The sequence below is a fragment of the Podarcis gaigeae genome, assembly GCF_964106915.1.
Source record: "Podarcis gaigeae genome assembly, chromosome: 3".
NCBI classification, from domain to species: Eukaryota; Metazoa; Chordata; class Lepidosauria; order Squamata; family Lacertidae; genus Podarcis; species Podarcis gaigeae.
The window spans coordinates 8,080,008-8,096,041 of record NC_139680.1 but is presented as its reverse complement, the minus strand read 5'-3'; the positions used below and the strand labels follow the sequence as shown (position 1 = coordinate 8,096,041).

General features: G+C 41.2%; 1 protein-coding gene across 1 annotated transcript; it reads left to right on the top strand.

Annotated features, from left to right (window-relative positions):
- The first annotated feature begins 2,681 nt into the window (after positions 1 to 2,681).
- Positions 2,682 to 11,116, top strand: LOC310840593 (uncharacterized protein C13orf42). Its single transcript, XM_083730819.1, has 4 exons — positions 2,682 to 2,797; positions 3,816 to 4,511; positions 8,731 to 8,881; positions 10,347 to 11,116. Exons 2-4 carry the CDS (start codon positions 4,095 to 4,097, stop codon positions 10,589 to 10,591), a joined length of 813 nt encoding a protein of 270 aa, XP_083586945.1. The 5' UTR covers positions 2,682 to 2,797; positions 3,816 to 4,094; the 3' UTR covers positions 10,592 to 11,116.
- The last annotated feature ends 4,918 nt before the right edge of the window (positions 11,117 to 16,034 follow it).

The window sequence follows — 16,034 nt, the reverse complement described above, 5'->3', positions numbered from 1 at the left end:
ATCTGCCATTCTTCCAAGGTGGGTAGATCTTGTGTCTTTGGAGAATGCCACGTTTGAGACCGGCAGAGATTTAAAATCATCATCAACAACAATCATCGCTTTATTATGTATATTATGTACTTCCCCAGCCACTCTGGGCAGCTTCCAGCACATTTAAAAACATCAAGCATTAAAAACGCATGTCTTCCAATTTTATCAGTGCTTTGTACATGTGTTGAATGATCAAAGCTAAGTTGAAATCTAAAGTTGTAATTTTTAATATATATCTCATCCCATTTTTTGAGTTATGAGGGTTTGAAATGTCATTTTTTTCTGGATAATTTTAGCCTACACAAAAAAACTTAAAAGCTCAGCCTGGAATCGAGATATTTCAAAACTAAAAATACTGATCTCTTCAGAACTTCATGGGCTTTAATATGATCTGTTACATGATTACTTTAAATTTTAAAGTTACAAATTTTAAATTTTTTTAAGTGATTAAAAATTAATATGGTTTCAAAATTCCAAAAAAATGTATTGATTATTTAATATTTCTAAGAGCTACCTGCAAAATGTCATATTGGGACCTCAACAGGATCACATTTTTTAAAAAATATTTGTACATCCATGCCAGCCTTTTTGGGTTCTATTTAGCATAAATGAGTCTTCTTGGAGTAAAATATAACAGAATAAACATGACTTCAAACTATAATATCAGTTGCTTCAGGCATTTCTTTAGAAAGTTATTCAATTAAAAGGTATGGTATCTGAGAAGCTAGTCAGGGTCTTATTTTAAAAATGTTTTCCAAAGCAGGGTAATAGCTTGCTGTTGCAGAATAGAATTAACACTTTGAAAGAATTCTTGTTAGTTGATGAAAATTACAACATAATACATGTCGAACAAATTTATGACACAGTTAAACTCTAACTGGTGCCAATATAACATCCCTTCAATCTAGTTCTTATTTTCAACAATTGAGGAGTATAGAAAAGAAGAAATGTTCCTAAAACGACACTTTGAAAAAGTGAAAGTGATCAAGGGAACACAAGGATTCCATTGCTGCTACATCCAGTCCAACAGAAATTGTGACCAAGATGTACTCCTTTAGCAATGAGAGTGAGAAGTTCAACGTTGAAGTAGGCACAAAATCTCTGTTCGTGTTCATGTCAAGCCTTGATGCCTGAAAGAAATGCATTTTATTTATGTTTTTATTGCTGCTGTGGACAATTTAGTTAAAAGGTGATTAGAAGTAATGTGAGCTCATCTTGTCATTTAAACACGGACCGGAATGATACAGCTTTGCCATTGCTGTATTGAAACTGCTGTACCTTTACTTCTTAAAACAGATCATGCTCTCTGTTGCTCTCGCTGTTTTGTTTCCTATAGATAATCCTCTCTGCAGTTAGCAAAACTGTGATGACAACTTACGGGAGCCTATTAAGCACACATATTTGCCATAACCATGTTAGATTTAAGCAGCCATATGCAAGAACTAAGTAGAAGAGCTGCCTTTTCAAAGCAGGTAATCTTATATGCTATGAAATATTTAGCTAGTCCATTTGATCGGTTCCTCCCCGCATCTTTGGAAAGATTTTAGTTATGGTTTGATACCTCTATGCCCATCTTGTGCTTCTAAATTAGGAGCACTGTCTTACCTCTTGAAACTATATGCACTGCTGTGAACATTTATATGCAATTCTGCAAGAAAGTCACAGTTTTAAATCTTCGGTATTCCAGGCATATCCAGACCCTTTTGATACAACTGAGAATATGATAGCTAGTTTTACTATGGTTTACTTCCATCAATGCATTTTCATATACTGCATGGTCAATAGTAAGGGATATGGGGAACTGTGGTCCTCCAAGTTAAGCATCCCTGCCCTAGAGCAATTTGTGAATAGTTGTGCTGGGCCCGGCGGTAACCAGAGCAATGCAGTCCAGGTCTGGTCCCAAATCCAAGGGTTCTGCGAGGAGTCAGTCCGACAGGGCCAAGGCAGGACACGAGGCAGGAAACCAGAAAAGGTCAGACACAGGGTCTCAGGCAGGTTCTGGCAAACAGCAACGTTGCTCCCGCAACCTGGGGTGGGGTCCAACAGCCTTTTATCTCTGTTGGGGTAACGACCGGTCCTGATCCCCCGGTGACTCACCTCCCTGTCTCGCCCAAAGGCGAGCACTCCTCCTGTGAGTACTCAGGTCTCTCCTCTCAGACCTCAGTCTCTGCAGCTTGGGAGATGTTGGTGGGTTACTAGACCCAGGGGCCGCCTCAGCCTCTCCTGACCCAACAGGTAGTGGAGCAGCTGTAAGTGATGGTCCAGCTGGAGGCAAGGAGGTAATCCCCCCATCTGGAGCCAGGGCAGGCTCAGGCCCCTGACTCGGCCCAGCTGGTGCTTGTTGCAGGGGAACCTGTGCAGACTGGGGCTCAGAATCAGGCCCCAGACTTGGTTCAGACACCGCCTGAGTCCCAGTCCATCGCAATAGTGGTTATTCATTGAAGGTCTCTAATCCCATCCCCGGTGCATTCTGAATTTCATTTTAACTTCCAGTTTCTCCCACTGCATACCTCATGCTGAAATGGACCAAACCAGTCAGGACTGGAACTGGCCACTGAAAGTAATAAGAGTTCAGTGTGGTTTCTTCACATGGAGGATTAATAATGGTTTTGTTTCCTTGACCCGGTGGTTTGGGACTAAAGTACTTTGAAGTCTGGGTGACATCAGAATAAAAATGTCTATGATTCCAGAAGAGGAAATCCCAGAAGACTTGTGCTTTCCAAGAACTGTTCATTGCTTTGTAGCTATATCATAGCATCGTCAATCGGTATGAATTGTTCTTTGTATACTAGCTTTCTCAGATGAGAAAGAGAATGTTTGGGGATCATGTTTCTTTAACCAAGTGGGGGGAAATGTAGTATCTGGCAAGTTCTGTGTGTGTGTGTGTGTGTGTGTGTGTGTGTGTGTGAGAGAGAGAGAGAGAGAGAGAGAGAGAGAGAGAGAGAAAACAATGGAATAAGATAAGAGGAAAGAAATCTTTGGAAGAAATTTAAAGTGTAAACAGTCATTCACTTTGGGTTGGCTGATTTTCTTTTGATCCTTATTACACATATGGTCTTTCCCAACCACATTTAGATAACATTTTAAATCATTCAAACAATGAAATGCATGTTCCTCATTAGCAACCTATGTCCATGTAGACTCCAACTCTCATACAGCCTTGTTCCACATTTGGGTAGGGTCTCGGGCCATTAAAACCCTGCATGCTCCTCACCAGCATCCTAAATCCATGTGCAGCCCAACTCTCTGTCTGTCCGGGGCCTGGACTGCAGCAGGAGTCAGTGCAAAATGACAGTGAGGAGTCTCCTTTCACAAGATGAGAGCAAAATGTGCACCGAGGTTGTCTGTAGTATACAAAGCACTGAGCCCAACTAACAGAGACAATCTGTTAAGCTGGCTTTGCTAATAAGTAAAGATCTTCAGCTTTGTTTATTAGGCACGTGTGTTTTTGAACACAGTTTTATTTTATGGCCAGCCTCCCATGCTCAGGCTGCTGTAGGGGATGTAATGGATCTGGATATCCTAGTCCACTTTATTCTCAACAATAGTGTTATCAGATAGCTGCAACCATCTCTCCGTTGCCATAGTACAGAAAACAAAACCCCTTCAGAAGCAGTTGAACTGCTGCCTGGTTTTGCAATGTGCTTATCCAGTATAGAGCTCAGCGGTGAAAATGCAGGGGGACCCTGGTTTCCTGGCATCTTTTAGTTTAGCCTTATGAAATCCTCATCTGTCTCTCATTACCTCTTAACAAAATGTGTTTTCCGTTATTCTTCATTTCTAAGGGTACTTCAGTACCATGGTCAGCACAGTAAGCTGTGCGACCCTTAAGGAGAACTAAAACATGTTAAGGAAAGATGTGACTGAAGAAACTGGTATGGTTTCATCATCTGCAATTGTCTGAAATAAACAGATAGATGTAAGCAGGCAGCCGTATCTGCAAGAAACTGGATTCTTAACTACAAAAGGGAATGGCAAAGTGTTAGTTTCTGCTATAGGCAAGAACCACGTATTGAATTGAGCCTCTATATGATTGATGGATGAGGTGAAGAAGGACTGGCACAATGCTCAGGAAGATTCATGCAATATTTCACCCCAACTCCCGCAGGAGAAGCCTGTCCGATGGAATCCCTACTTTTGATGGCTCTGCAGTCCGGTTGATCCGTAGCACTTCTATGTATGTGCTTGGAGATGAGGATAACAAATTCAGTGAGCCTTTGAAAAAAAGCAAAAGTACCACCAGCCTGGATTCAGTTGCCTGCCTCCATCTGAAGGAAGAAGAACGGGCATGGATGTACTCAAAGACTCAAGACTGTTTGCAGTACTTGCAAGATTTGCTAGCTTTGAGGAAAAAATACATTGAGAGCATCAAAGATCTGAAGTCCAGTGACAGGGCATCTGATATTTCCTCTGTGTCTGCAAAATCTTCCAAGACGAGACAAAAGTCACCAGCCACACCTCCACCGATACAGTCTTCCAAGGTAGGAGTTATTGCATCACATGGTTAAGAAAACATTGCTTATATGTATGATAAAATAAAGGCCCATAAAGGTTTAAAAATAATGTAATTAGAAAATCACTATATAACGTTTGGATAAGATATAAACATCTCCTAGAAAGGAAAACACCCAGATGGCTTTCACCAATGAAAGCTAAGGCCCCCAAAAAGTTAAATATGGAGAATAAATGGTTGAGATATTCTGACCTTTTGCTTGAGGATAATGAAGGATTTAAATTAGGACCATTTGATCAAATCAAAGACAAAGTGGATTGGCTTCAAGATTATCAGATCAATGAATTATTTAAGCTTGACAAGAAAAATGGTTTTGCAACGGAAAAAAACCAAATTGGAAACGGAGTTGTTAGATACCAATGTTAAAAATTTGTCTAAGATGTATAATTTACTGTTGGAATGGCATACAAAGGATGAACAAGTGAAATCTGTGATGATAGATTGGGCAAGAGATTTTGGTCACAATATAATGATGGAAGATTGGGAAAGATTGTGTAAGTTTAATAATAATGTGCACAAGAGAAGCGAGACCCACAAATGTGATGTGTTTCTCTCTGTAATACCTTCATTGGGTCTATCCCCCATTCAGTTTTTCACACACATCCATTACACAGAAGTATCAAATACAACTTACACTTCATTCACCCAACCCTAACCCTTTCCATCAATCTAGAGAGACGGCGACTGCTTGGTTTAAAAAACAAACAAAAGCAAAATTCTGAGCAGCCGGAATGAGAAACTTTCTCAGCAGGTGAGGCCATGACTGCAGGGAGTCTAATTTCAGGAAAGTGAAGCCATGCTTTTTTACAGCCAGTAGCTAAGGAGGCATCAACAACTATAGATTGTATTTAATGCCCTCTCCTTTGGAGAAGTTTCTCTCTTCCTGTTCTTCACTTGAAAAAAACACACCATTAGTTTTATGCAAATCAATGTGTTCCATGCTTTAATTTCTTTATTAGCATGGCAGCTGCTCTCAGATTGTTTTTAAAAAAAGGCTTTCATTTCACAAGCAGGTATGTTATTAGGTGCGGTATTGAGTAGATTACTCCTTTGCAGCAGTTCCAATAGTGATTTATAGTACTATAGGCACACTAAACAGCATCCTAACAGGGTGATTACTATATTTGTTTACTCAGAAGTAAGTCCCACTATGGCCAATGGAACTCTTTTTTTTTTTGAAAAGTTTTATTGTTAAAATAATTCAACATTAATACACACATATTGCGAATATACAAGCATACAAACATACATTTCATACAATCCTTAAAAATATTCAAACATACCTACACTCAATCCCACAGATAATTCCTTTTCCCATCACCATCCACCACCCCTCACCCCACCTTTGTGTTAGACTTCCAATCTACTCAATTGCAATTTCTTTCCTCTTCTATTACTTTCTTTCACACACCTTTAACCTAATTTCATGCTTCTATTACACATTGTTATCCATCTTATTTAGTATTTCAGTATTTATAATGGAACTTGTTTATTCTAATAGGAGTTCTGATTTTTCCAATATAATTTTGCAAGTATCCTTTAAACACCTTCCAGTCCTTGTCTATCTTCTCTTTTGAGATCCTTCGAATTTCTCCCATTGTTTTGGATATATTGTAATACTCCAATAATTTGGCAAGCCACTCTATTTTTGTTGGTATAATACCACTTTTCCAATTTTTCGCAATCAATAGCCTTGCGGCTACTGTTGCGTATAAATATAATGTCTTGTCTTCTTCCTTTAGACTTCCTGGTACTATTCCCAATAGAAAAACTTCTGGTGTTTTCTTAAATGAATATCTAAACATTTTTTTTTCATTTTGTTATATATTGTTTCCCAAAATTGTTTGATGTTTAAACAATTCCACCATATATGTATCATAGTACCTTTTCCAGTGTTGCATCGCCAATGGAACTCACTGGTAAGTGTTTATAGGGTTTATAGGGTTGCTGCCTACATGTGGAAAAACATGATGTAACCACTGAAACCCTTAAAATGTGCTCTTGCACTATTTAAAGAGGGCAATACAGTACAGAACCATTATTTCTGGGTGCATAAGCCTATCCAAGAGGCTCTCACTAATATATACATCTCACACACTTGCTTACACTTACTTGTCATCTTCAGTTACAGATAGGTAGCCGTGTTGGTCTGCCATAGTCAAAACAAAAAAAATTCCTTCCAGTAGCACCTTAAAGACCAACTAAGTCAGTTCTTGGTATGAGCTTTCGTGTGCATGCACACTTCTTCAGATACACTGAAACAGAAGTTTCCAGACCCTTCTATATAGTAGGAAGGTGGGGAGGGGTATTACTCAGAAGGGTGGTGGGAATGGGTGATTGGCAGATAGCTGTGATGAGCCTGTTGACGACTCGTTAAGAGTCCCACCACCACTTGTAGATGTGGCTACAAGTAATTTATACCATGCTCCCAGTGGGTAGCATGAATAAATCTGGTAAGCTTTAGCAGTAATAGTTAGGAAACAGTGTGTGTGTGTGTGTCAAATATGCATTCGCAGCTGTAATCTAATCTGAACATATGTGGGAGTAAGACCCATAGAACTGAATGGGTCTTACTTTGACAAAACAGGTATAGGATTGCATTGTAAACTGTGCATGATTAGTTATCCTTGAAACAGCCTATTGGGTAATTATTATTATTCACAGTTTACAGAAAACAGAGTGAGATGGGGCAGCAGTGGCTTCATTATGAGTCTCCCCAGCCACTCTGGGCGGCTCCCAATCAAATGTTAAAAACAGTACAGCATTAAATATTAAAAACGTTCCTGAACAGGGCTGCCTTCAGATGTCTTTTAAAGATAGGGTAGCTGCTTATTTCCTTCACATCTGAAGGGAGGGTGTTCCACAGGGTGGGTGCCACTACCGAGAAGGCCCTCTGTCTGGTTCCCTGTAACCTCACTTCTTGCAGTGAGGGAACTGCCAGAAGGCCCTTGGTGCTGGATCTCAGTGTCCGGGCTGAACGATGGGGCTGAAGATGCTCCTTCTGGTATACAGGACCGAGGCCGTTTAGGGCTTTAAAGCTCAGCACCAACACTTTGAATTGTGCTCGGAAACGTACTGGGAGCCAATGTAGGCCTTTCACTTCACGGAGAACCTAAGTGGTTCTCCAAGCTCACATAGGTACTGTATGTACAGAAGGAATGAGAGTAGGCTCCAGGATTCCTGTTTTAAGTAATTATTTCTGCAGCTGTGCTCCTATATTTATTTCTTCATCTAATCCCCCTTCAAGCTGATCTACACAATCAAGCAGAACCACACTAGAGGGTCATTCAATATCAAGTGATCCAACTTTCTTACGTCATGTCATCCACTTTTCTTAATATTTTGTTTATTTGTTGAATGTTCAAAACTAAGTTTAAATCTAAAATTTTAGCTTTTTATCTCATCCCATTTTTGAATTATGAGGGTTAGAAATTTTTAAAAAAATGACAATTTTGGCCTTGTCACACTACACAAAAAGCTTAAAAGCTCAGCCCAGCATTGAGACATGTCAAAACTAAAAACAACAATCTCTTCAGAACTTCATGGGCTTTAATATGATATGTCACAATAAGGACTTACTTTAAATTTTGAAATGAAGTGACAAAATACTGGGCTGAGCTTTTAAAGCCAAAATTGTTGACTTTTTGAAAAGGTTTAACTGAAAGCTGTTGATTGTGATTCAGCAGGAAATGCTCTTCCCAAAACAGAAAAGTGGCGATGGGAAACCACTTAATGAATTTTTCCTGCAGTAATGCAGTTGTCAAGAGTGCCAGGACTTTGGCAGAAAAATAGGTGGCAACTGTAGATATGAAGTTGCCTTGAGAAACGGTTCATTAAAAAAACCCACATGGTGGTAGAACATTTGAGAATATAAGTGAACCCTGAACTCACAATTTCCATCACATCGGCGTTCTGAGCCAGAGCACAACACTATTTTGATGGAATCCAACTCCCCAAATTAAGCATAAAAAACAACTTTAAAATGCAGGCCAAAGACAAAAAAAGTAGCAATGGGTTCAAAGAACAATTTAGCCAGTGATCAGAGATTGTTTTGTTGAAGAACATTTGCAAGTCCGCTTCCACCATTTTGGTTGTGCGTTTTGTATCCTTGGATATTGGGTTGTTCTTTGCAACAGCAAAGTCTATTTGTTCAAACCGAACTCCTGTCATATTATTCTGTTCAACAGATCTCAGCAGAGAGAAAAGCCTCACAGCTCAATTCAGATGTAACCGAGGCAATAGCTTATTTTGACTCAATTATTGCCGAACTAGATGCAGAAAGGCATCGGAAAATTGTGGTGAGGGATCATCCGCCACACGCAGATGTTGATTTTGATGGTAAGTAGGCATACAATGCAGGGAGCTGCTGAGTGACCATAGACAAATGACACATGAAAATAAAATAAAATCTATCATCATAAAGCCATGCTGTTCATGAACAAATTTAAAGTTAAACCCCATATCGTAAAAGCTTTCAAAGCTGCTTGACTGGCAGAAATGTAACTGGTGTACTGTTTTACAAGCAACTAGCTCCTGCCAACCTAGCAGTTCAAAAGCACGTCAAAGTGCAAGTAGATAAATAGGTACCGCTCCAGCGGGAAGGTAAACAGCGTTTCTGTGTGCTGCTCTGGTTCGCCAGAAGCGGCTTAGTCCTGCTGGCCACATGACCCGGAAGCTGTACGCCGGCTACCTCAGCCAATAAAGTGAGATGAGCGCCGCAACCCCAGAGTTGGTCACGACTGGACCTAATGGTCAGAGGTCCCTTTACCTTTACCTTTTTACCCACTGGAGAAAGACCCTGGTGTTACCCTGCCTTCTGACATTACTTAACCTGTGGCCTTTGGGGAATGATTTGGTAAAACTTCCCCTATGCATACCAACAAGCAGGAAGTATTTTAGGTGAATTTCCCTCAGAGCCACTGAGGGATCATTGTGCCTTTGGCTCTGCACATTCATCATTTCAGTCAGCAAATAACTTCAAATAAAATCCAATGGGGATGCAGGCAGGAGTCCTGCAGAGAGAGAGGGAGAAACTACACTATTCCACTGGGGTGAAGAATTGAGTGTCTCCATGCTGGATGTGGGTGGCGCTGTGGTCTAAACCACAGAGCCTAGGACTTGCTGATCAGGTGGTCGGCGGTTCGAATCCCCACAATGGGGTGAGCTCCCGTTGCTCGGTCCCTGCTCCTGCCAACCTAGCAGTTCGAAAGCACATCAAAGTGCTAGTAGATAAATAGGTACCCCTCTTGCGGGAAGGTAAACGGCATTTCCGTTCGCTGCTCTGGTTCGCCAGAAGCAGCTTAGTCATGCTGGCCACATGACCCAGAAAAACTGTTTGAGGACAAACGTCAGCTCCCTCAGCCAGTAAAGCGAGATGAGCGCCGCAACCCCAGAGTCATCTGTGACTGGACCTAATGGTCAGGAGTCCCTTTACCTTTACCTTTATGCTGGAGGAAAAGGAAGAACGCTTGTTTGGCTTGGAGTATGCCAGGAGCAGCTGAAAAATTATGCAGCTGGCCATTAGGTAAGCAAGTTGACAAGGCAGTGTTACTACAAGAGTAACAGGTTGGTGCTGCCCGAAGCAGGCTGAGGAAAACAAGGTGCTTCTTTCTTTGGTCAGCAAGACTTACAGGGTCGTTCAACATACTATTGTTAAAAGAAATCTTGGCTTAATGTTGCAGGTGAACATGGCCAATGGGTGATGTGAGCACCCTTCGAAAATGCTTTCAGAAAGATCTTTCTTTGTTAAAACTTTATGCTGCTGTGAAGGTGTATTCATTCCAACTTTGGTTCCCTCTTTCAGTCATTGCGAGCTCACGGGAGCACAGCTTGCATTCCAACTGGATTCTACGTGCCCCTCGGAGATGTTCCCAAGACACTGTCCAAAGAGGAAAGACGACAAGCCAATCGGAGAGAAACAGCCATGGAAGAACAATTTGCTCCAGAAAGAAACTAGAAAGATACCCAATATATCTACCTAAGGCTGTGGAGGGAGCATTCAATACTTTGAAGTTTAAACCCAAAGTGTGCCCGAAAGTACTGCTCTGATCTGGAAGTAAAATGAAATACCCAACGTGGAGTTCCTTACATATGAGGGCAGACTAAACAATCAAGGGCCTTTATGCATAATTGGGGTTTATTTTTGCATGAAACACTTGACGTAATAGCTATTTTTTGATGCATGTGGCTTCACAGTTCTTCCCTTGAGATTGCACTTCAACGGAAGGGCACTGAACTTCCTAAATGCAGTATTTTATAGGCTGGAAACTGTGACATTCCCTGCCCCCCCCCCCCGCAAATCACACATCTGTTTCTAACTGTCCTTACCATGTAGAATTTAATAGTACAGGTGTCACGATGACGTATTGGACCTTTCCTGTTATGTTGTGAGATATGGGCAAGACAACACCTCCTTCCTCGTGGTCATACAATTTTGTCAACTTTGTTTATATTGTGGTGTGTGTGGTTTTTTTTTTAAAAAGTATTTGATAGCCAACCATGCAATACCCAGCTAAACAACCCTAAAACTGGAATACCCACTAAGGATTTGTTTTTTAAGTGGCAAAAAGCAGCCGGACTACCTGTATTCTTACAATGTTGTGAACCTCTTAAATACTTTTTTATGTTAACATTTATAACCTGCTTTTCCTGATGATTGTTGGCCTTTTTTGTTGTATGCTCTCCCTTCTTCTGTTGGAGCACAAATGAAGCTATTCATGAAGCAAATGCATGCCTATACATAAAAGTAAAGGGACCCCTGACCATTAGGTCCAGTCGTGACCGACTCTGGGGTTGCGGCGCTCATCTCGCTTTATTGGCCTATACATGCCCATCCACTAGGTGTGGACAGGAGCCTGGATCCAAATAGGAAACATTAAATTTGTCCCAAGAACCCAAAAGGGCTTTAGGACACAGTCCTACATTCATTCATTTATTTTCCCCCAAATAATTTTTATTTGATTTAGCAAGTGTAGAATTGTAACAGTACAAAATACATATCCATATTTAGAGATTTCTCTGAATCTGTAGATTTCCCACCTGGAATATAAAACATCCTGAGAGCTATTGTTCTGCCATCAAGATGCTTCCGTGATGTCCCCCACCCCCCATGCACTGAGGTAAAAAAAAGTGTAAAATAAGGTTTTTCAAACATGCAAAAACAGAGAGAAGCAAACTTAAGCACTCTTCTTATCTTCTTCTATCATCACACACACAGATTTGTTTCAGGATATTTTACTACCTTGAAATACAATGGAATTTAACATGGAGTAGTCAAACATCCCAAAAATCAATTTTCCACATTCGTCTTATTATATAGGTGTTTTAAGTTTCTTATAAGATAACAAAGGCTAAGGGAGCTGGGCGTGTTTAGCCTGGAGAAGAGGAGGTTAAGGGGTGATATGATAGCCATGTTCAAATATATAAAAGGATGTCACATAGAGGAGGGAGAAAGGTTGTTTTCTGCTGCTCCAGAGAAGCGGACACGGAGCAATGGATCCAAACTACAAGAAAGAAGATTCCACCTAAACATTAGGAAGAACTTCCTGACAGTAAGAGCTGTTCGACAGTGGAATTTGCTGCCAAGGACTGTGGTGGAGTCTCCTTCTTTGGAGGTCTTTAAGCAGAGGCTTGACAACCATATGTCAGGAGTGCTCTGGTGGTGTTTCCTGCTTGGCAGGGGTTTGGACTCGATGGCCCTTGTGGTCTCTTCCAACTCTATGATTCTATGAAAGGTAGTAATTTTCTAATCCACTTGTTAACCATATGCACATTTAAAAGAAAAGTTGAAAGTGATTTCCAAAAGTCAGAACAACCAATGCTATTCAAAATGGGTCACATCTCTGATGATATCCTTTGGATTTTCCCAATGCTTTGCCCATCTGCCTCTCTGACTTAACCAAATTTCCAACTCACATCCTTCAACTTGGAATCAATGAATGGGTTTATAAAGATTTCAGAAGTGGCAAATCAGCAGAGAAGCAAATTCCACCAACAGCAGTAGCATCTAGCATATGGTGCAGAGAATCAGCACCCCCAGCTGTGGTAGCTTTTGCAGTTTCATCAAATGGCAAATAATAGCAGCCTTATTCTATTGCTTCCAGTTGTTATGGTACTGCTTTGCAATTTAGGAGGGGAAAGAATGAACTAAATCCTATTAATAGATTTAAAGGTCCTTTGAGGGGAACAGCCATCAAAGCCACTGTTCTGTTTCTTAAATTTTCTAAAATTAAATGGTGTAATGGAGCTATAATAAGCAATTCCTTTCTTCACTCCTTTTCTCTGAAACAATCAATTTACCAGAGTATGCTTAGCTCAGTCAATTTCAAGGAGAGACCCTGCTGATTAATCAGTTGAAGGGCCGGACTTCAGAACACTGGTTACGACAGTGATGAGGAGTTAATATTTCATAGAATCATAGAGTTGGAAGAGACCACAAGGGCCATTGAATCCAACCTCCTGCCAAGCAGGAAACACCATCAGAGCACTCCTGACATATATTTATTAGTGGGGAAAGTATTTATTAATGAAGGCAAATTTTATTCCCTTTTAAAGGATCTTGAAGAATCAAATGGTCACAAATCCTCTGGGGGCCACAAGACAAAAGTTCAAAGCCAAAAACCTTATTATTTTGTAGGCATCTATGCATGTACAGTGGAACCTCGATTGTTGAACATAATCCGTTCCGGAAGACTGTTCAACTTCTGAAACGTTCAACAACCAAGGCGCAATGGGTGGCTGGCAATTTCAATGGAGAAAATTGAAAAACATGCCCCAGAAGCTGTTTGACTCCCAGGGCGCGTTCGAAACAGAAGCAATTACTTCTGGGTTTTCAACGCCTGAAAACCAAAACGTTCGGCTTCCGAGATGCTCAAAAACTGAGGTACTACTGTACACTGTTGCTTTTGCCCTTCTGCAACATGCTGCCCTGGAGGGGGTGGGGACAGGGCTCCTTGGAAAGCAATCTAAATGAGCATTTAGTGAAGTCCTGTTTCTGATGCTCTGGAGAATCACATGATTCTCAACCCCCCCACCCTTATTTTATTCTCACAACCCAGGGAGCATCATGGCTTGCTCCTGTTACTCAGTCCCTGCTCCTGCCAGCCTAGCAGTTCAAAAGCACGTCAAAGTGCAAGTAGATAAATAGGTACCACTCCGGCGGGACGGTAAACGGCATTTCCGTGCGCTGCTCTGGTTCGCCAGAAGCGGCTTAGTTATGCTGGCCACATGACCCGGAAGCTGTACGCCGGCTCCCTCGGCCGATAAAGTGAGATGAGCATCACAATCCCAGAGTCAGTCATGACTGGACCTAATGGTCAGGGGTCCCTTTACCTCCCTATTCCTAGACCAACATTCTAACCAAAATACCACCCTGACTCCCCAGTATTCCCTTTATGGCAGGGATAGGGGACCTGTGACCCCCCAGAAGTTGTTAAGACTACAGTGCCCATCATCCCTATTGGCAATACCGGCTGTGGCTGATGGAAGTTGCAGCCCAACAATATCTGGAGTGATACAGGTTCTCCCTCTTGCTTTTTGGTCCCTTTCAATGCAATGCGGGCCAAAGAGGAAAACCACCAAAATAAGATCTAGCCCACAATCTTGCAGTCAAGTGAAAACTTCCCCACATGACCAGCAACATCATACATGGAATATCTTGTATTTTTCTCTTGTGAATCACCCGAAGATCTTTTGATGAATGGTGGTAAGTTAGTAAGCAAATAACTAAGTACATACATACATACCCACCCACATAGCTAGAGGTGATTTTCCATCATTTGGAACTATCTTCAGATTATTTATCATGTTTTCAAGTTTCCACTTTCTTCTTAAGTCTGGACATGGCTGAAGGCCATCATCCTGTCACTGTAATTCTGCTGACTTCACTTCTAAGTTAACTGCAGTTCTAATTTGGTTTTGTCCTGGTTGTCAGTTTTTTACACAATGTAAGAGTGTACAATAAGGTGAAGGCAAACTGATCAGATGCAACCAGAAAGTGCATTTTGTTCTTTAGAGATGCTCCAGAAGCAAAAAGAGGGGAAGTCTCCTCCAACTGGAAGGAATGTCATAGGTGAACATGAGAGAACAACAGACCTGGGAGTCTCGTGTGCAGCAGGGACTGGGAACACACAGAGGTGTGACTTGCTCTCTGTGCTGAAACCAAAATTACAACTTTGGGAACCCTCTAGAAAACAAGATCTGTTAGATCATTAAGATGGAAAAGCTCACAGGATCATCTCAGCATAAATGAAAACATATATCACAAAGACACCACCCTCTCTGGGGACCTTTATTCCAAGGGCACCACCCTCAAGGTTTGTGCTGAAACACCTGAAATCTTTCACTGCTGAGATTGGCGGGGAGAGGTGGAATAATATATCTGCAAAATCAAAGCTGGTTTAATCATTTCCTTCATTAACATATATCCATACAGAACAGCACCTACTTGATTACAGGCAGAGACCACTTTACACAGGGGTTCCGTTCCTGTCCCCCACACGGATCAGCAGAGTGCTGTAAGCCTGACCCACCTTGTGTTCTGCCCTCTTCCTGTCCAAAAGGGCCTGTGCATCAGCGGCCGTACATCAATTGGCCACATGCAAAATGGTCGCTGCTTGAACTTTCTATCAGGAGTAACCAACATGGCCAATGATCAAGTTTGATGGGAGTCCAGCAACACTTAAAGGGCATCTCACTGACTACCCCTGCTCTGTATGGGTCCATCTCCATGGCAGCACTCACATCCTATCGTTACGTCAATCCACTCACTAGTTAAAATGTTAAATTAGAAGGGTAAACCTCAGGTGAATCTTGTTTATTTAATACAGTTATATAACACCCTCAAACCCTGGAGCATTCTAAGGACAACTAACAATTAAAGAAAAAGAATAACAGAACCATTTTTCTTTCTCCCTCTTGTTCACAAAATTATATGAAGGAGCACTATCTGCAGGATACTATCAAGTGCTCTGTGCAATTGGTTGCCCAAGTTTCTTTGGGGAGGACCTACTGATTACAAAAGAGGCACATTATCCCTAGTTTGGATGAAGTTATTGTGTGAACAAAATGTTAATATTGGGACTGCTCTGCAGCACTCTTTCCTCAACTTGGAAAAAGTCATTAAAATGAAAAGACTGACTCTCTTGCCCTTAACAGCTGTGCAAAACACTCTTCTGGAATCTAAAAAATGTACTGCTGCAAGTGAGGGGTGAAAAGTTGCTGCCACTTGGCTGTTTACCTGGGGGAATTGCTATTTGCCCAGGGCTAGTGGCAATATTGATTTATTTACTTTTCAAAAAGACTTTCATGTTCAATATCTACACAGCATATTTAAATGTAAATCAGTGTTTTTACAGACAAACCTGTGCCTCAGGTTCCATTGCAAAGCCAAGTCACCCGGGATTTATGTTTCAGAGTAAAGAAGCAGAGTGTCGTAGTATTGTACAACCACTTTTAGAAGAACAAAAATACTGGAAGGAGATTAGGGACATAA